Below are 18352 nucleotides of genomic sequence, written 5' to 3'. Positions count from 1 at the left end.
CAGGAAAAAAACACAGAGAGAAAACAAATATAATAAAAAAGATGAGGAAACATCACATTTTAGAGTTTGTTTTTATCAATTATGTAATATACAACATAAGCAACATAACCAGGTGACATTTTTGGAGCATAACATTCAACTATAGTATATGGTATAGCATAGTATCTTTAAAAAGATACTATGCTATACCATCTCTTACCTGTTTAATATGTTAAGAAATGTATGTTTCTATTTTGTGATTCTCAATAAAGTTAGTCTTTGGAGCGGTGAATTGCTTTCATTCATTGGGATACGCCGGGCAAGAAAAGCAACATTCCTTTTCGAACCAATCATTTTGGCCTTGGCACCAAGCGAACCAATCAAAACAGATGACACATCTAACCCCGCCCCTCACACGGTAGGTTGCATCGTACAGAAAGTCACCTCGTAGTGGTAGTGTCGGTCAGTCAGAAGCTCCCGAGAAGCTACCAGAGCTAGCGTGGTTATAGTGGTTCAGCGCCAAGGTCGATAGTAGGACAGCAGCATCCTCGCGCCTTGTTCAACGTTACCTGCAATCTATTCATCTGACAACTTAGCGCAAACACACGAAGGCCAACGTTAACCAAAGCCGAGCATACTGCTTGCTAACCATTTAGCGAGCTAGCTTGAAGTTCCGCTCGGTGTCCTTACTTGTATCAGGACATCTAACGTCACAGCCATGGCTGCGCTGAGAGCGAACTATCACAGGATCCTGGACAAGATCGAGCATATGCTGCCCAGCAAGCTGAGACCTCTGTACAACCACCCGGCGGGTAATGTAGAGTTTCCCTTCTGGGGGTTTGCTCAGCACGCTCCGTCTGTGTTTGGGATGCCTCTCCGTGGGCTGCTCGCCGATGAGGGATCCATCCAGCTGTTCTGGATGTGGTGGACGATCCATCCAGCTGTTCTGGTTGAATCTCACGCGGATGATCAAACGGCAGCTCATGTTGTTGATGGGTCGACTGTGCGAAGTTGTTGTTTTTGATGCGTCGGTATTGCTCAGTGAGACCCTGATCTGCTGCGATGACAACTGCCAAACAGCAGATCATGTTTGTTTAGGACGGAGACAGTTTGTTTCACAGGCTGCTAAAACGAGGATGTTTAATGGCGTATTCAGTTCTGGATTTGAGGAGAGTTCCGAAGTATTGTGATTAAAAAGAAAAACCTATCAGAATGTTTTTAATTTCCAGCGCAGTCAACTTGAATAAGAAATTTATATCGGATCTTGTTATCCCACTTAAATAATGGTCCTATTAATTCCATTGGACTTAAGTTACCAATAACGAAGATAAGCGTGAATTGGCTCCTAGAGGCCATATTTTGCAGCAGTGCAGCCACAGAATAGGTAAAGATACAATAAATGTAAAAAAAAAAGTCAACTTACAGTTAGTTGATTTAGTGTGTCTCTGCTTGTTACATTCAACTAATTAAAACTTATTTAAACGTAAATTAATTTTGTAGTTTAGTGGAGGGCTCACAACCTTCTCCAACTAATGCAATGTAAGACACCCGCCTTAAATCTCAAATCTCACCTTCATGATATTTTGTCCACACACTTCCAATGAGGACACTGTGCAGACTGATGAATGTAGACACATTTACCACTTAAACACAACGCAATTCAACAGCACCACAAACAATGATACCAAGAAACTAAAAAAACAAACAGCGGCAACCGAACACTATCACCTTCATGAAGGTGGCATTCATTGCATGAGACTGTTTTGTTTAGATTAGAGTACGTAAGAAACCAAATGTATTTTCATTATTCTGCAAGTCCGACTTGAGCACACACACACGCACACACATTCGCATTTTGTTGACACCCCTTTCAACTGTTAGTGATATTAAGGAGTTGCTGGCGTCATTGGGCACCTTGTGGTTGTCAAGGACAACTCCCTGAAGAGGCGTCGACTAAAGTCGCCTCCATCGGCGGCGGGTTCGCAGTGAACCTGCGTCCTACTAATTCACCCTCAATGCTCACGATGCATCTTCAGATTTTTCTTTTCTTCAGTATTACAAACGTGTTGTTATGAGGACGGCCAGGACGGCAGATGATTAGAGAACCAGCAAATGAAGAATTAAACTAAATACTGTGGTCGTATTTCATGTTTTTTTCCTCCTTTTCTTTTCAGGTCCAAAAACAGTTTTCTTCTGGGCACCGGTGTTTAAATGGGTGAGTGCCTTTTGTTCGTATTTCTGTATACACTAGAGGTTCTAAGAGAATTTAAGAGCTCAACCTGACACCATCGTCTCGTTACGATCAATGCAAACGGATCCCCTAACATGCAGTGAATGAACACTGTGACAAACCCTGTGTGTTCACCTCCACAGGGTCTGGTTGGAGCTGGATTGGCTGATATGACTCGACCGGCAGAGAAGCTCAGTACCTCCCAGTCTGCAGTGCTGACGGCCACAGGTAGGATGAACTAGATTTAAACAAATTTACCGTTATGCCTCTGAAATGTACACGGTTTTAAAACAAATCCACGTCATCTGGTGAAACTCGACTGGTGGCGGATCACCTCCCAGATGAATGGAGCCATCAGTCATTTATCTATGCCTTGAGGTATTGAGGCACGTTTGCAAACTATGGGGTTATCAGTTCCCTGGTCAGAGAGATTTTGACCGATCTGTGCCAAAGGTTGTCTGCTGCATCTGCTTTTGCAATGTGTGTCTTCTACTGGATTCCATCTGTTGCTCTCTGGCCCAAACGGACAGTGTCCTCACGCCGGTTCACCCTCAGTGTGCATAACTGCCGCACTTCCTGTGTTCCTCTAGGCCTGGTCTGGTCCAGATACTCGTTAGTCATAACCCCCAAGAACTGGAACCTGTTCTGTGTCAACTTCTTCCTCGGCCTCGCAGGATCCTCCCAGCTCTACAGGATCTGGAGGTTTGTGCCTTTTTATATTGTGGTCAATTCTCCAGTTAGAGTGGCTATTATCTCAGATCAGTTCCAATAAGCGTGCAATGAGTGAATACATTGCTTGAGCTCTGCGAGTTAATGTTTGAGTCGTGGTAAATGTGTAACATACAGCAGTGCTTCATCTGTACTTTTTGTTTGGCATTTCAACCATTAACAGAACTCTGTCGAGGATCTGAGCTGAAGCATTGCCCAGTTGAACTCCATAGAATAAACACAAAGACGTTAAGGAAGTGGGACGTTATCCGAGAAAACCCTCGACCCCCAAATGAAAAGTCCTGGAGATTCATGCACCGGCTGTTAAGTTCAAACTGCTTATCGAGTGTGGAGTTCTTCTGCACTTCTCACAGAGAGAAGGGGAAAATGCACATTCAGCATCATGTGACTGATGACACTCCTATGGGCTCAGTCAGAAAGGCCTCTGCTATTCAAAGCCCCAACTTCCTCCTCGGTCAACACATGAGATTTTGTTCACTATTGCATCTCTCTGATGTGTTGAATCTTCTCTTTTGGACAGGTACAAACAGGATCAGAAGGCAGAAGTCAAAGAGGCTGCAGAGTCCTGAGTGCTTCTCCACTTGCCCCAGTGGACTGAACGGAGACGCCTCACAAAGCCGACCCATCTTGTCCACACATTGTCTCCATAACGACCACGCCATAACCATCGTTCCACCACATTAAGCCTGTTGGAAAGATGCACTTCTCGAGTTTCAAACTTCCTCAGGGTGTAACTAAGAAAAAAAACAGGCTGAGCCTTCGTCAACATACTCAAGAATTATCGTCACCAACGCACAAATATTAGTTGAACAACTTTTATGATTGTAAATTCTTCCAGTTGTTTATCTTGTGCACTACTTGGGAAGTTTTTTCTTTTTCGTCCATACTTCTTCAGGTGTAGCAATCAGTACCTCGTGCATTGATTTCCAGAAGCGCGTAACTCTTGGATATATCTAAAGGCGGTTTAAAGTAATGTTTCCAAATTAAGGATTTTGTCACATTAATCTTTTAATTGTCTTATTTATAATCAAGTTGTGGCATCTGTATCCGTGATTAAATAATTTATAACCATGGAATAATTTCTTCCATTTGAAATGCTTTAATGTGACAGCAAATCATAATTTATTAATCACATGATCATTTTTTGCCCATTGTCAACACTGTATAGAAAGATGCTGTCAATTTCTGATTGTGTCAGGAAAATGTAAACATGGCTTATTTATCCTGTGCAGCTTTTTGATTTAGTAAACAAAGCAAACAGATGCCAACAGCTCTTTTAAACATTTTAAAAACCAACATCCTGCTTTTACTAGAAAGTTATATTTTGTCTAGGTACTTCATTCACAAGTTCACAACATACCTTACCTTTTCTTAGCAATAATTGGTGTTATCACTTTAGAATACTCCTTTTATTTTCTGACTGAACAAATGGCACTTTGATGGGTCTGATCTAATAAATCCTGTTAACACGTGCAGCTGATTTACAGTACAAGTGAATAAACCTTTGTCTAGATCAGATTATTACTTTTCACTCAGGCAGCACTTGATCAGTGACATCGGAATTGCATTCTTGTCCTGAGGTGACTTAAGAACATGAATCTTTTCTGCTCAAAATGTAATTTACAACTGGTAAAAGCCAAAAGACATATCCAGCAGGAGCAAAGGTTGGTTAAGCTACAACAGCTCAACCAACCCTTGAGCTCACAGCTTCAGCCTTCTTTAGAATAACAGCAAAGCTTCTGTGCTGACCAATCACATGACCAGTGTTTGTAGTCTTCAAATTTACTAAACTTAGAGAACCAGTGGGTCTCTTTTCAGTCTCTTAATTACCAATCAACATTAACAGCATTTATCGAGTGTGGCAGGAGGCCATTTTTAGATAGTAAAAACCCACTGTAACACGTCTTGACACGTTTAAAAATAAAATATTGGCATGGATTACAATACAATTGCGTCAACCGGATTCTAAAATGAGAAATAACACATATGGTGGTTAAGCAAAATTGTTTTATTCACATCCCCAACAGTGAGTCAGATTTAGCGCTTTCCTCCAACACGAGGAGCATTAATCTTCATGGTCTTGGCAACCTTGGGTTTCTGTGCGGTCTTTGCAGACGTCTGCAGAAGAAGAGATACAATAAGTAGTGACCAAATCACTTTATAAAACTGACCTTAAAATATACAATATTTAATAGGTAATTCAAGTATTACCTTTGCACTTGCTGCAGCGGGCTTCTTGGTTGCCTGCTTTGCCTTCTTGACCTCCTTGGCAGCTCTGAGGAAAAACCAGGAGAGATGGTGAGAACTATTCGCATTACATTATACATTTTAACACTTAATTTTATAAACTTAAGATATAGGGATATGTACAATGGTATTTTAAAAAAGGTATGCCAACAACTCAAAGATGTTTTTTTTTTGTTAATTTCCTTCGCATTGTCACTATTGTTTTGAACAAAAAAAAGCCAGTATGGGGATTTTATTGACCATGTCAGATTTGCTATATCCATATTTGGCAGCTCATCACAATATTCATGATTTCCCAAAAATAATTAACTCATTGATTACAAAACAGACTTTGGCTGTGACCAAATTGATTCTGAGGTTTTGTTTGTCCTGATCGTCATTGTAAAAGAAAAGAAAAAAAGTATGCCACATTAGCCCTTTGAGTCCACTGAAGTGGCAACTCAAATAAAACAAATGCTTCTTATAACCAACAGCCCCATGATATTGAAGTTGAACAACAATTTAGAAAAACAACCCATATAACATGATTTGCATCCTTACCGGATTGCCTGCTCCCTCTGGGCCTTACGGACTTCAGGCTTCTGGTTCCTCTTTGCCATGATCTCGGCCAGGGAGGCCCCTGTGATAGCCCTCTGGAATTTTACTGCACGGCGGGTACGCTTCTTTGCCACCTCTTCCTGTTAATAAAACAGAAAGTGACCGTAGTTTATTTAAAACACAGTAAATACTGCACATAAACATACAGCAATAGTGAGAAGTTTTGTAGCATGTAGGAGAATTTGGAGGCTGGCCAATGGTGAAATGTCGATAAAGACGTCAAGGACCAGTACTATGATCTCCACTTATTCTATGGCCGCAGGTGTGGGGTGAGCACTGCTGCCCAGCCTGCAAGACACAGTCAGGCAACAGCACATAACACAGACGGTCGCCGTGCACGCCGTCCACCCGCAGCCAAACAAGTATTTGAGTGGGAACTGAACTGACTTGTGTTTACTAGACCAGTCGATATGGTGTATTAGTGTAAAAAAACACTGTTACGCATCCGCCATGATGACACGATGACATGTTAAGTGTTCGTAAAAGTTCTAAAACAAATCCAAAGGACTAGTTAAACGGTTTCATATTTGTTACAGCTTCAATAAGAAACATAACTAGCAAATATCTGCACCAGACAACGGAGCAACAAGTTGTACTTTAAAAGTAGATACTGGCTGCTATATCCCAAGGTACATCATTTAAGGCCATGACTAGATCTATTAACACAGCCTTATACTTACAGATTGGCCCTTCTTGTGCTTGCGCCTGTACAGTACGGTCCAGTTGATCTGTCTGGGGTTCCTCTTGGACAGGAAAGCTGACTCACATTTGCCATTGAGAAACTGGAACACCTACGAAAGACAGAAAAATAAAACCGAGTAATGAAACAAATCCTTTTATGGTGGACATGCAGTACCATCACTCAAATAAAGAGCGTTGCCCTTAAGGAACATCCCGGACAAGTGTACATTACAACCCTTAAAACGCGTTACAACATGAACGCCGTCCACACAGCTTCTCACTTATCGATAAAGACAGACCTGGTTGGTAACGTTAGCGAACTTAGTAACATTATCAGTTTACGCTAGCCGCTAATGTTAGCAAGTAGCATAGCATTGTAGGAGTCGACGGACCGATTCCACAGAACAATAATTCGGTTACAGACATAGCAGAAACTAAACGTGAAACCCGATAAATTGTTCTTAACACCGTATGCAAAGACGGCCTGGCTGGAAACCGTTGTCGGGTCGAATGGTTACCTTTCCGTCTATCCTGGCGTATCGGCGGCCATGGCCGGGGTATATTTTATACCCGCTGAAACTGCACAACTCGACCCTGAAAACAATAAATAGCAATCATTACTTAAAGAAAAGGGTATACAGTGACTCTTTAAAGACATACTATAGCAAGAATGTTTATTTTAGCGTTAAGATGGGCTTTGATAGTATTCTGTACACTCACTTCATGATGGCTACGAGAGGGCACCAAACCGGAAAGAAAGATGACGGGTACGGAAACGGAACTTGCAAACAACAAATGGATATTTATTAAATAAAAACTAAGAAGTGTTAATACCATGAGCATAACATTTAATAGCATGTATATGTATAGAATCGTTGCTTTTAAAAAAAACTAGTTAAATGAAACTTTAAAAAATGCACTTAATAGGCCAACGTCACAAACGGATCGTTGTCTAGCAAGCGTAACAGTAAGCGGGAAAATTGTAATGTACTTCCTGGTTAATTAAAGTGATAATAAAGATGGAAATCAAATTCATAAATTAAATAAAAAATAGTTACCACAACATCCACGCGTATTTGTTATTTATCGGTTATAGCTTATTTCTTAATTTACTTATCACCACCTGGCTGGCGGTAGGAAATGACGACAGTTGTAGTCTTTTTAAACCACAATTACTTCATTGTGATGAGGGAGGCTGCATGTTAGAACTACATATCCCAGAACCTTCTCGGTTAAACCGCGAAAGAAGCTTTTCGTCTTTGACCCCACGGTCGGCAGCTTTTTAGCTAGTAACGTTAGTTAACAAACGTTAGGTGTATCCGTAGGCGACAGGATGGGTGTATCAGATTTACAATTCGATACAAATGCAGGTAAGGGGTACATATTAGTTAAAGTGTAGCCTTTCTGAGTGTGTTTATTTACAGAACAGCCACGATTACCGGCTGGCGAATGTCAGCTAGCATGCATCATCCCATACTTGAGAGAACTGCTGTTGGCTAACGTTGTCAACATCAGCTGTGTTAGAAGATGCGGATCAAAATATCATGGGTCAAACCTATGGATTGCCTGGGTAGTAACCTTAGGTCCAACTTATTTGTTATTGTGTTGTCTGTGTGACGGTGAAATACTTATGTTTAAAATGCTTACGATGCAATTATTTTATTTTGTAGATATTTAATACATGTGTTTACACTGAAGTAACACTAGCTAACTACAACACTGACTCGATAGCTTTCACCTAATCTTGTATTCTATAGTACTATTTTCTTCAAAATAAGTTGGAGGACTTGCCTGCCGAGCTCTCTGTTAACCATTTGGAGTTTTAAGCAGCCTAACCTCGATTAGAGTGTCTGCCGCCAGCATTAGTGCAGGTGTCTGCAGGGGTATGGTTGCTTTTAGCTATTGTGTGATATGTAGCTATGTTGATTTGTATTTCTAGAATTGGTTCTTCACTATCTTTTAATCCCGACCCTCTTTGCTCTTGTTAGGAGCTGTGGTGGATCTCTCGGCCAGGGGTTTGCTAAAGCTGGATCAGAGTTTCACCTGCTCAGAGGACACACACACTCTCATCCTGGACCGTAACAACATAATGAAACTGGACCATCTGGAAAGGAGCCCAGGCCTTCAGCAGGTGGTTAAACCCATTAAACTCTGCTCAGTTTTCTACCTACTTTTTTCTACAGGCTTATAGCATATTCACTGATAACTCACATTGCTTGAATCAAGGCCTTGTGTACAATCTTTGCCTTCTTCCCCATAGCTATCTGTAGCCAGTAACCGTTTGGTGAGAATGATGGGCGTTTCTCAGCTAACAGAGTTGACAGTCCTCAATCTTCCAAATAACAGTATTGGATACATCGAGGGGCTCCGAGACCTGCCTCATCTCAAATGGCTGAACCTCTCTGGGAACAACATTAAAGTGAGGAAAAATTCTTACCTAAACCTGACTGAAATATCATATCTCATTTATTTACACAATGTTGTTTCAGAGATTAAACCGTCAATTTCAGGACAATGCATTAAGATATTAATTTACTTTTTTACTCTTTTACTCAGGTCATCGAGCAACTCAACAACTGTGTTTCCCTTCAACACTTGGATCTGTCGGATAATAACATATCCACCATTGGTGATGTGACTAAACTGGTGGCATTAAAGGTGAGCACTGGAGCCTTTGAGGTCAAAAGTAAGCGTAAACAAGAAGACAAATAATCCATATTGTACAGTTTCTGTGTCAAATGTTTCTTTGATGGATAATCTGTCAATTTCCCAGACGCTGTTACTCCATGGAAACAGCATTACAACACTTCGTGCTGTTCCTGCTCACCTACCTGCCAACTTATCCATTCTCTCCCTGGCAGAAAATGAGATACGGGATCTTAATGAAGTAACAATCTTCTTTCTGACCTTGATGACTTTACCTTCCATTTGATTTTCTAGATGCAAATTATCCTTGACCGATTTATTCCGTAGGCATCTTACTTGGCCCCTCTCCGTGAACTGGAGCAGCTGTCCATTATGAGCAACCCTTGTGTTATGGCAACACCCTCATTGCCCGGTTTTGACTATCGTCCGTATGTCATGAGTTGGTGCTTGAGCCTCAAGGTTCTGGATGGCTATGTTGTGTCACAGAAAGAAGGGTGTGTACATTTCTATGCCGTTACTTTTGCTTGTCATGGTCAATGACATCAAATTATTTAATTAATTATTTAATTAAATTTAATTTATTGTGTACAATTGTCAATTACAGTCTCAAAGCCGAGTGGCTTTACAGTCAGGGGAAAGGACGTTCATATCGACCAGGTCAGCATGTTCAGCTGGTTCAATACCTGGCCACCGTTTGCCCTCTGACGTCATCACCAGCCCTGGAGACGGCAGAAGACGCCAAACTGGAGAAGATCCTCAATAAGCAGAGGTATAAATCTGAATTTAGACGGCTACAAAGCTCAAAAAACACCACAGACACCAAAGACTATCATCCAATGTGTAGTGGCAATCCTTGTTTTGCTGTACCTTTAGCCTCCGAGAAATGATTCTTTGCCATCAGGCACAGGTTGGAGTGAAGTTTCTACACAGACACATAAAGGACATAAAGGACAGATTATTGTGGATTGAGGTTTGTGATTTATTGCAGTGAATTGTATAAACCGATGAACATACCGTTTGAACATACTCCTTTTTGTGGTGGTCTGTCTCCGTGGTCTGGTGAGAACTGTTGCTCCCCTTACCTGTGCGTCCTGCTTCCTGTCACCTATGCCCTTGTGCACCTAATCACCGCCACCAAGTGTCCAAGATGCCAATATAAATACATCCTAACAAACCAAATATCCTTTGCCAACATTAAACACAAAATGGCTCCTACACAATGCTCACTTCATAGCCCCATTGACCCTGCTATAAATCCCCCTCAATGGGAATCGTGTATTAAAATGACCTTTTTTTAAATTTAGGTTTCACCAAAGGCAGCTGTTAAAGGAGACACGGGAAGGCTGTCCGAGCCCTCCTCGCCCCACTCAGCTAGACGTGGAGGGACACAGTCCCTCACATCCAGTCCCTCAGGGGGGAGCCAGAGAGGTGAAGCATATCAGTGCACCGACCCCACCTGCTGCTCCATTAGTACAGGAGACCGGTAAGAGGCCGCCTTTGCCTCTATGCGACAGTTCTGGTGCATACATTTTTATAGTTTCTCTTTGAAAATTATGTCATCTCTTTGTCACAATATTAACGATTTGGCGTGATTACTTTGGTACAGAGCCAGTTGTGCAGTTCAACACCTGGATGAGCTGTGATTCCTCTCACCCGCCGCCGCCGGTAGTTCGCAGTCCGCGGCTCGGAGAGGAGCACATCTATCTGGAGGATGTTCAGACCGATGAGGAGAAACTCAACGGCAGCATGCTTTCCTCAGAGTCCACCTTTCTTCCCATCGCGTCTGATCTGGAGCAGACAGTACACTCTGACAGCGAGGACGAGACGGAGACATTTGAACCTGATTCCCTGGCTCCAAAACGGCCAGCACAGCCCAAAAGACACAACACAAACAAGACACATCATTCACCCCCGGTGGATGGGCAAGAGAGCGGCCATGTAGAGGATGTTATTTTGGGTGCAGCTCCAACAGCTCAGCCACTGGGCGTCGGAGTAAGCAAACCTCAAAGTGATCCGGAAACATCCTCTGACTTTGGGAAGGCAGAGATGAAAGAAGCTGCCAAACAGGAAAATGTTGGTATGTGTGCCAGTAAATTAAGTTTGATGGAAGCAAACAGGGCAGCGGTCAAAATCCAGTCATGGTGGAGGGGACGGCACACTCGGTGTTGTCACCCCATGGCCAAAGAGGTGCGCAGTGAAATTCGCCTGCGCAGGATGCAAGAGTACATCATCTCCCTGTGTGGACAGTTGGACAGGTATGTGTCTATTTTTTTGTTTAACTTTTTGTTAAAAAATGTTACACATAGTATATGGGATATGTATTTGATGATATTTTACAAAGATTATCAATATGTCAAATATGGGTTTTGTTTTGCAGGGTCCAGCAGCAGTTTGAGGAAGAGAGGTTACAAAGACTAGTCCAGGAGGAAGCTGTAAAGTTCCTGTGGAAACAGGTCAGTGCGTGTGCGCGTGTGTGTGTGTGTGTGCCCACATAGACTCCTGAGGTGAAAACTTTACCGTTGTTGATGGTAAAAATGGCTTTTCCGAGATGATGCACCTTGCAAATGTCTGTTCATGGCATTGTAAATTTTCCGTGGCTTCTTAGCTAGTTCAACAGTTCCCCCTGATCTCCTTGTAGCTCCAGTCTATGGAGCAGTGGAAGCAGTCTGTGGAGCAGCAGCTGGCGAGCATTAGTCAGGCTGTCCCCCAGCCTCAGGTCTCGGCTCCAGGACTATGTGTCGCTGCCACGCCTGTCCCATCAAGCACGGCGAACCCACCCTCCACAGGTGCCTCGTTCCCCGACTCTGGCTTCCAGTCAACCAGTGATCAACAGGCAGCGCAGGAGGACAGTTTCCTGAGCAGCGGGACGGCAGATTCTCTGAAGACGGTGCGAGCCCTCAGCCCGCTTCACAGCGGCTTCACCGTAGTGGACAGTGCGGACTGCAGCCTGCTGGAGCAGTACCTCTCCTCTGTACAGCAGAGGGAAGAGGAGCTGGAGGAGGGGGTCAACGATAGAACAGAAACACCACGGCCCGTCTCACCAGTGTCGGCCGGCAGAACAACACAGTCCCCCTCTCTCCCTCAGAAGACAGCAGACAACTAATTGGAGGTGCAAAAAAAGACTAATCCACTCCTGGCCTCAAATGAGACTCCAGAACTGCTGAGTGTGTAAGTTTGCACTGACTATTAGGATCGTGATGCATTGAGATGAGACTCATCTGGATTACTTTTCCTGATCTCATGTCGCTGTGCCCTTAGTTTCACTTGTTTATCAAGACAACTCATAACAGAGATAAACTAGCTGTAATTCGGCTTCATGCATTTCAATCTGTTCTGTTTAACATTTTCCGCTGTATCTAAAAGAAATGATCGTGATGTTGCTTCAGAATATGTTTCTTGAAAGCAATCATACATAATGAAAAACTGAGATCTATTGGTTAAAAGACCAGGTATTGTACATCCGCTTCTCTTTATCAACATCCACTGTATTAAATACAATATGTGATAAAACCTTTAATCAGATCAGAAGCTGATTGTAACCACAACAATTATACATAACAACCTTACTATCAATCAGTCTCATTCAAGAGCTGAACTGTTTTATATTTATCGTTTCAAGTCCAGATAACAGCATCTAAAAATGTAGCATTTTAGTTTGAAAATATGTAAATAAATCTAAAATGATTATTTTCCAATTTTATTTCATTTCTTGTTATTTTAAAATAATTACACCTTTGCTTTTCATCCTATCACTGGTAGGAATGGTACAGCATGATACAATATTTACAGGCAGTTTTTATGAAGACTTATTCCATAACATGCCACAGTATTCAAATATAAAATAACAAGTTCTGTATTCAAAGGTCCACTTAACTATCAACCTGACGTGTATGTAGGCTATTTAATGTCATTATCCTTGATGTATTGATATGTAAGTGGTACAATGTTGTAATTGATCTAAATGGAGCTCATATTAATGATTTTAAACCCTAACCCAGTTAAATCTGCAAGAATGGATCCAATTTGAGTGATGCCGAGTGCAAAAGTGGTCAGGCTCCTCATGATCTGAAGGTGCCATTCCCTTCAGACTTAACGTTCTGCTTTTCATATGATCGGAAGGGGGCTGCTGGGGGGCAACCTGACGTTCATGTGATAGGAAGGTGCCTACAGATGATGCAACCTGCCGTTCATGTGATAGGAAGGTGCCTATAGAACATGGATGATGGGAACATGGCGATATTCAGAATATATCTGCTACATAACTAACAAAACGAAAACTAATTTTCCGGCTTAATGACCTGAGTCGGAAGACGTACACACACACGTTGTTCCCATTGCTGAGGTAGACTGCAGTGTCTCCCCTTCAGGGGGGGTAGTAGCAGGCAGTCCGCTGGTGCTCTCAGTCCGCTGCGCACCCGTTAAAAAAGTGGGAAAGGATGCAGATCCGTTTCAGGCTTTATGAGAAAATCCCTTTGTGTTCATTTCTGAAGCCAGACATTTATCACTCAATTCGAGACGCTGAGCTACTTTTAAGTTGCTGTGTTGTGGTTTCACCAAATTCCCAATAGAAAGTTAGAACCCATGGTCATGAAGATACTCATTTATCAGCTTGTGCCTTTCAGATAAATAAACCTTCAACCAACCACTTTTTGTGCTCGACGCTACTGTATTTTCTTGCTGTAACATCGTTAGTGAATAATAGTACAAAGGGGAATATATACATACATATATGAAAATACTCAAGTCATGTGAGGCTATATTTAAGGACAAGTAGTACAGATTCTAACATTTATTAGAGTGTTGCCCATAACTAATTGTATTTACACAATGGACATGTTTCACAATGACGAATTACCATTACAACAATTTAATTTCAAACAACACATGTAGTTAATATACAAACAAAACAGAAACAACTGACTATTTATGGATTTAGTTTACAATTTCACCTGTCCCGGTGCACTCATTATGGCAGCACCATGCACCTTCAAAAGGTTTGATGAAATACAACTGGCGTTTCTCATCCCTTATGTTAATGCAATTTGTAAAACAACTAGCCGCTGGATTGAATAATAATGATGTCTATAAAGACTGTTCCTGGCATTTAAATAAGGCCCCGAAATCAGAGTTGCCATTCATGTTTTGACCGACGGGGTTCGAATCCCGATCGATCATGTCATTTTTAAATATATTTTCTTAAATACATGTTTTCATACGTGGTTGTGATGTAGTGCTCACTTATACAATCGTGAACGCTGCAATGGATTTGTGATGCGTTTTATTTTCAGCAATATGTTTGTGAATGTGCTGCTGTTAGCTGGCAGGTTGTTTGGCTTCATACACATACAACAAGAAACGTTGACAAGCGCACTCTTCTAATCATTACGTTACACTGGGTATCTAAGTTAGTTAATGCAACTTTTAATATGGGAACACCAACTCCAAATATTTTACTATAATAAGCAATTATTATAGAGATATAAACATAATCGAAGCACTTTTTGTGAGGCTTCGTTTTTGACGCGTTCAACAACAACCTACGTGTCTGCGCCACAGACTGTACTGTTTACGCCGGAGGACCACAACAACAATCTGTGATGCTATTGGCTGCCCTGATTGCTGCCCAATCGCTAGGAAATAAATTAATTATTGTTAGAAATATAAAACTTCACTAAAGACCTTTTCACAATCATTTTTAATGTTAAAAATATTTGTCGAGGACCCCCCAAAATCTAAAAATAAATTCTTATAGGGGGTCCGGGACCCTCCCAGACCCCCCTCATTTCGAACCCTGGTAATAATTATTCAGATAAATGCGCAGCGTTTGCTGCTGTATGTTATTTAACATAGATCCTTAATAGATTTAGAATATAGATCTTACAGATTCTCACCAGCTGTTCAGCTTATACTGTTTAAACATGATATACTGTAAACGTACTTAGAACAGTCATAAATACTGTACTTTGTACAATAAATGCATTTATGTTAGTGTCACGTCATCTGTTAGTTGTGTTTGGCTGCATTATTTACTAGTTTCATATCACAGATGTAACATTAGAAGTAACTAACTTGTAGGTCAAGCCCTATTACATTAAATTATATTTTTACCCACAGAAGTGTATGATTCTGTAGGTCAGAAGGACTTATTGTACTCTGTCTTCTGTTTTTATAGATGCCACGTTGTCCGTCTCTGGTCCTGCTGTCCTCACCAACTGGACCTTTGTAGACAGGAAGGAGACTGTTTGTGTTGGACCACAAGTGATGGAGCAGCTTTCCACTTCCTGCTCTATAAACACAGTTAGCAGAAGGACATGCTGAAGGAGACAGGAACTACAATACTCTGTATTCAACATGGAATGGCCCTGTTGTGTTTAATAAATACATCTAATTCACGCTGTCTACATGTCATCAATGAGTTTTGAAGCCATTACACGGGTTTGAACTTTAGCTTCATTACATCCTGTGAGTGAATACTAATCATACCACCCATCAAATTATGCTGTTTATAATGAAATACTGTTTTCCTGTTGATAAATAGCTAAAATGATTGTCATGATGATGCAAACGATTATGTCAGGGGTACGTTAACTATATTGAGACATCACCTGAGTACAGCCAGTTGTGTGTAGAGAGGGCGAAAGGACAAACTCTTTCCACTAAAATAGTGATAACCAGAAGACAGCAAAGTGAGGAAAACATTAATTTATTTGTAAAAAGCTCTTCATCATTCATGTGTCTCTTTGCCCCAGAGTACCACTGTACCAAGATGGCCGCCATGTGCGGCAACGCGGGCGAGATATCTAGCATTTATATATATATATCTACGGTGCGAACGCTCAGATGAGTAGAAACCAGTCTTGTGTTATGCGTTGGGGTTAATTCAGACTAAAGCATTTCTCTCCAAAAACTAGCAGGGATGGAGAATAAAATATGTAGCTTTTCTTTCACTTCAAAATCGCATTTGAGTAAGTGTACTTTTAGTGCACATAGATTCTTGAACAAACGTACTCTAAATGTCAGTAAGTCTTTCAAGACCTGAAACAAACGGACGATTATGAAACTACTTCCAGTCTCGCGCGAGCCAACGCACGTGAGTTTGTAAACAAACGAGTGGCGGCCATCGTCCACAGCTCCGCGACATGAAGGCCCGCTTCTTCCCTCTGGCGCTGCTCGCCGGTGTGCTGTGGTCGTGTCAAAGCTACACCCTGAGGACCTCGGTGTCCTGGGTCGTCTCCTCAAACGACGTTGTGGAGGACGCCGACCTGTCCGAGGAGGCGGCCCCGGCGCTGTTGGTGGACAACGCCGGCGGGCTGTGGAAGCAGGCGTATCCGTCCTCCGACGTCCCCGGGGACGGCGCGGTGAGCCCCGGGGAGCGTGTGGAGCCGGAGGACGGGAGTGTGGCGCAGCTTTCATCGCGCTTGTTTTCGTATCGGCTGGAAAAGGCCGAGAAGTCCGGCCCTCCCCCGCACCAGGAGACCGCCAGGACGGCCAGATACATAGCTCACAACAGTGACTGGGGACACCTGGCCACCATTTCGACCCAAGACAAGGTGAGACACCGCGGGCTCCTTACGGGGCCCTTCTCCATGTGTGAGCACAAGCTATGCATTTCTGGATTTACACTAGAACTATTGGCTAAGCGTCAAGCTTAAACTATTAAAAGCAAGAAAGAACAATAAGAAACACTGAGGACTGGCTTTTATGTTTAGTACAATTTTCATGTTTTGCTAAGTATTTTCACGTCATCACACTCTACTAATTACATTATTTTACCAAACCACTTTCAAGTCATCAATTTAAAATTCATTGGTTTTCAGTTATTTGGAATTGTATAAAGCAGATAAGGAGAATTGACTTAAGGGGGATTTGTACTAATTACAATGACACAGTTTTAACTTGTACCACAACCAAACCCAAAAGCCCCTGAAGAACCAACAACTTGTGTGCTCTTTTTAGTTAATGTTTTGCAATTAAGATGAAAACAATTATTTTTTAAACATTTTTGATATCAACAGATCAAAGGTCTCCCTTTTGGCAATATCTTCTCAGTCAGTGATGGGCCTCTAGACAACAGCACAGGAGTCATCTATTTCTATGTGACTCCAATGGACTACACCGTGTCTGACCTGAAAAGTGACCCCCATGCTTCACTCACCTTCTCGGAGGCTGAAGGAGAATTCTGCAGGTAAGGCCAGCTTTAATTGTACCACCCTGAATGTATGGTCAGATTAATTTGTTAAAGAAGAACAAAATCAATACTTATTAACTGCCATTTCCTTCCATAATTCAAACAATTTGTAATATTTTTCCATACTTAAATTCTACTTTGTCCCAAAATTCTGGATGCTGAACAAAGGTTATTTGAGGAATATGTAACAAAGCAAAAAAAAGCGTAACTAATGAAGGTATTAAAACTAGACTAAACTTAAAGAGGGGCCTTTTCTCATAAGAAGGACTTTGAATTAAATTGATAAGATAACAGTCTTCTGTGTTTTCAAGGCAAATGGTGTATGACCCGGAAGATCCAAGATGTGCTCGACTCACACTAACAGGCAAGATGGTGGAGGTGGCATCGGAGGAGCTCGGGTTTGCAAAGCAGGCTATGTTCTCAAGGTAGCTTGGCTAAGGGAAGTGCAGTGTATAAATACATGTTATGCTCCTTCAACCCTGATGAGAAGATAACAACAAAATGTTCATGCTCTACTATTTCTTTATTTCTGTAGACATCCAGTGATGGCAAAGTGGCCAGTGGGGCACAAGTGGTTCTTTATGAAGATGGAGTTAATCCAGGTTTGGCTGCAGGACTGGATCGGCGGAGTATCGCTCATTCCGCTGGAGGACTACTTTAAAGCAACGCCTTTCTGAGAACACCCCTCCCTCTGCAACATGCCAGCCTGCACAGATCGATTCAGCTGTCTACACCACAGACTCTGATGGGCAAGAATTTGTCAACGCAGCCTTTTGCAAAGTATTTTTGCATACTTCCATTTATTTTAAAGTGTATTTTCTTCACGGTTGTATATTCTTCACGGTAAGATCTGGTTAGTAGCTGTCAAGGAGCTTTCAAACAATAAATGTACTTTTGAAAATCACAAACTTTGTTCCGTGATAAGCGGCATACTTTGACATTAATGAAGCATGTTAGCCTGCTGATAGTGTTGTCCGACTCATAAAATGTTTTTTAACCCTTGCGTAGGAAAAAACAGAATCCAATCTAAAAGAATTTATTTTTCGGGCCATGTC

At 41.8% G+C, this 18352-nt stretch overlaps 4 protein-coding genes and 1 non-coding gene across 6 annotated transcripts; 3 read left to right on the top strand and 2 right to left on the bottom strand.

The window, feature by feature from the left end:
* The first annotated feature begins 398 nt into the window (after nucleotides 1-398).
* mpc2b (mitochondrial pyruvate carrier 2b) lies at nucleotides 399-4413 on the top strand. The gene is made up of 5 exons (XM_037488596.2): nucleotides 399-791; nucleotides 2154-2194; nucleotides 2353-2437; nucleotides 2800-2911; nucleotides 3459-4413. Exons 1-5 carry the CDS (start codon nucleotides 698-700, stop codon nucleotides 3505-3507), a joined length of 381 nt encoding a protein of 126 aa, XP_037344493.1. The 5' UTR covers nucleotides 399-697; the 3' UTR covers nucleotides 3508-4413.
* Nucleotides 4414-4925: 512 nt separating this feature from the next.
* On the bottom strand, nucleotides 4926-7220 carry rpl24 (ribosomal protein L24). The gene is made up of 6 exons (XM_037488595.2): nucleotides 7184-7220; nucleotides 6982-7057; nucleotides 6463-6573; nucleotides 5726-5862; nucleotides 5150-5213; nucleotides 4926-5056 (listed from the first exon to the last, which is right to left on the bottom strand). The coding sequence occupies exons 1-6, from the start codon at nucleotides 7186-7188 to the stop codon at nucleotides 4976-4978; spliced, it is 474 nt and encodes a 157-aa protein (XP_037344492.1). The 5' UTR covers nucleotides 7189-7220; the 3' UTR covers nucleotides 4926-4975.
* LOC119229386 (small nucleolar RNA SNORA23) lies at nucleotides 5951-6131 on the bottom strand. The gene has a single exon (XR_005121610.1). It is a non-coding gene; the product is annotated as a small nucleolar RNA SNORA23 (small nucleolar RNA).
* Nucleotides 7221-7697: 477 nt separating the features above from the next.
* cep97 (centrosomal protein 97) lies at nucleotides 7698-15470 on the top strand. Of its 2 annotated transcripts, none has more exons than XM_037489391.2 (11): nucleotides 7698-7833; nucleotides 8452-8594; nucleotides 8724-8882; nucleotides 9020-9121; nucleotides 9237-9350; nucleotides 9437-9603; nucleotides 9714-9878; nucleotides 10414-10592; nucleotides 10716-11364; nucleotides 11487-11562; nucleotides 11748-15470. In XM_037489391.2, the coding sequence occupies exons 1-11, from the start codon at nucleotides 7797-7799 to the stop codon at nucleotides 12210-12212; spliced, it is 2256 nt and encodes a 751-aa protein (XP_037345288.2). In that variant the 5' UTR covers nucleotides 7698-7796; the 3' UTR covers nucleotides 12213-15470. The 2 variants fall into 2 exon arrangements, with proteins under 2 accessions (XP_037345288.2, XP_037345287.2); XM_037489390.2 differs by having other exon boundaries at nucleotides 10414-10628.
* Nucleotides 15471-15945: 475 nt separating this feature from the next.
* creg2 (cellular repressor of E1A-stimulated genes 2) lies at nucleotides 15946-18205 on the top strand. Its single transcript, XM_037487897.2, has 4 exons — nucleotides 15946-16659; nucleotides 17125-17294; nucleotides 17609-17722; nucleotides 17833-18205. Exons 1-4 carry the CDS (start codon nucleotides 16249-16251, stop codon nucleotides 17972-17974), a joined length of 837 nt encoding a protein of 278 aa, XP_037343794.1. The 5' UTR covers nucleotides 15946-16248; the 3' UTR covers nucleotides 17975-18205.
* Nucleotides 18206-18352: the final 147 nt, after the last annotated feature.

This window comes from Pungitius pungitius, chromosome 10, assembly GCF_949316345.1.
Source record: "Pungitius pungitius chromosome 10, fPunPun2.1, whole genome shotgun sequence".
Lineage (NCBI taxonomy): Eukaryota > Metazoa > Chordata > Actinopteri > Perciformes > Gasterosteidae > Pungitius > Pungitius pungitius.
Note: the sequence above shows the minus strand (reverse complement) of the source record. Positions and strands in the feature narration are given on the sequence as shown.

Excerpts from the sequence above, each read along its gene's own strand:
- mpc2b (XM_037488596.2), top strand. The coding sequence starts at position 698 with ATGGCTGCGCTGAGAGCGAACTATCACAGGATCCTGGACAAGATCGAG. Across the intron at positions 2,438-2,799 it reads TGCAGTGCTGACGGCCACAG|GCCTGGTCTGGTCCAGATAC; the intron begins GTAGGATGAACT and ends GTGTTCCTCTAG. Across the intron at positions 2,912-3,458 it reads CAGCTCTACAGGATCTGGAG|GTACAAACAGGATCAGAAGG; the intron begins GTTTGTGCCTTT and ends TCTTTTGGACAG.
- rpl24 (XM_037488595.2), bottom strand. Across the intron at positions 5,863-6,462 it reads AGCACAAGAAGGGCCAATCT|GAAGAGGTGGCAAAGAAGCG; the intron begins GTAAGTATAAGG and ends TTTTATTAACAG. Across the intron at positions 5,057-5,149 it reads CCGCTGCAGCAAGTGCAAAG|ACGTCTGCAAAGACCGCACA; the intron begins GTAATACTTGAA and ends CTTCTTCTGCAG.
- cep97 (XM_037489390.2), top strand. The coding sequence starts at position 7,797 with ATGGGTGTATCAGATTTACAATTCGATACAAATGCAG. Across the intron at positions 11,365-11,486 it reads CTGTGTGGACAGTTGGACAG|GGTCCAGCAGCAGTTTGAGG; the intron begins GTATGTGTCTAT and ends TTTGTTTTGCAG. Across the intron at positions 11,563-11,747 it reads TAAAGTTCCTGTGGAAACAG|CTCCAGTCTATGGAGCAGTG; the intron begins GTCAGTGCGTGT and ends ATCTCCTTGTAG.
- creg2 (XM_037487897.2), top strand. The coding sequence starts at position 16,249 with ATGAAGGCCCGCTTCTTCCCTCTGGCGCTGCTCGCCGGTGTGCTGTGG. Across the intron at positions 17,295-17,608 it reads GCTGAAGGAGAATTCTGCAG|GCAAATGGTGTATGACCCGG; the intron begins GTAAGGCCAGCT and ends TGTGTTTTCAAG. Across the intron at positions 17,723-17,832 it reads AAGCAGGCTATGTTCTCAAG|ACATCCAGTGATGGCAAAGT; the intron begins GTAGCTTGGCTA and ends TTATTTCTGTAG.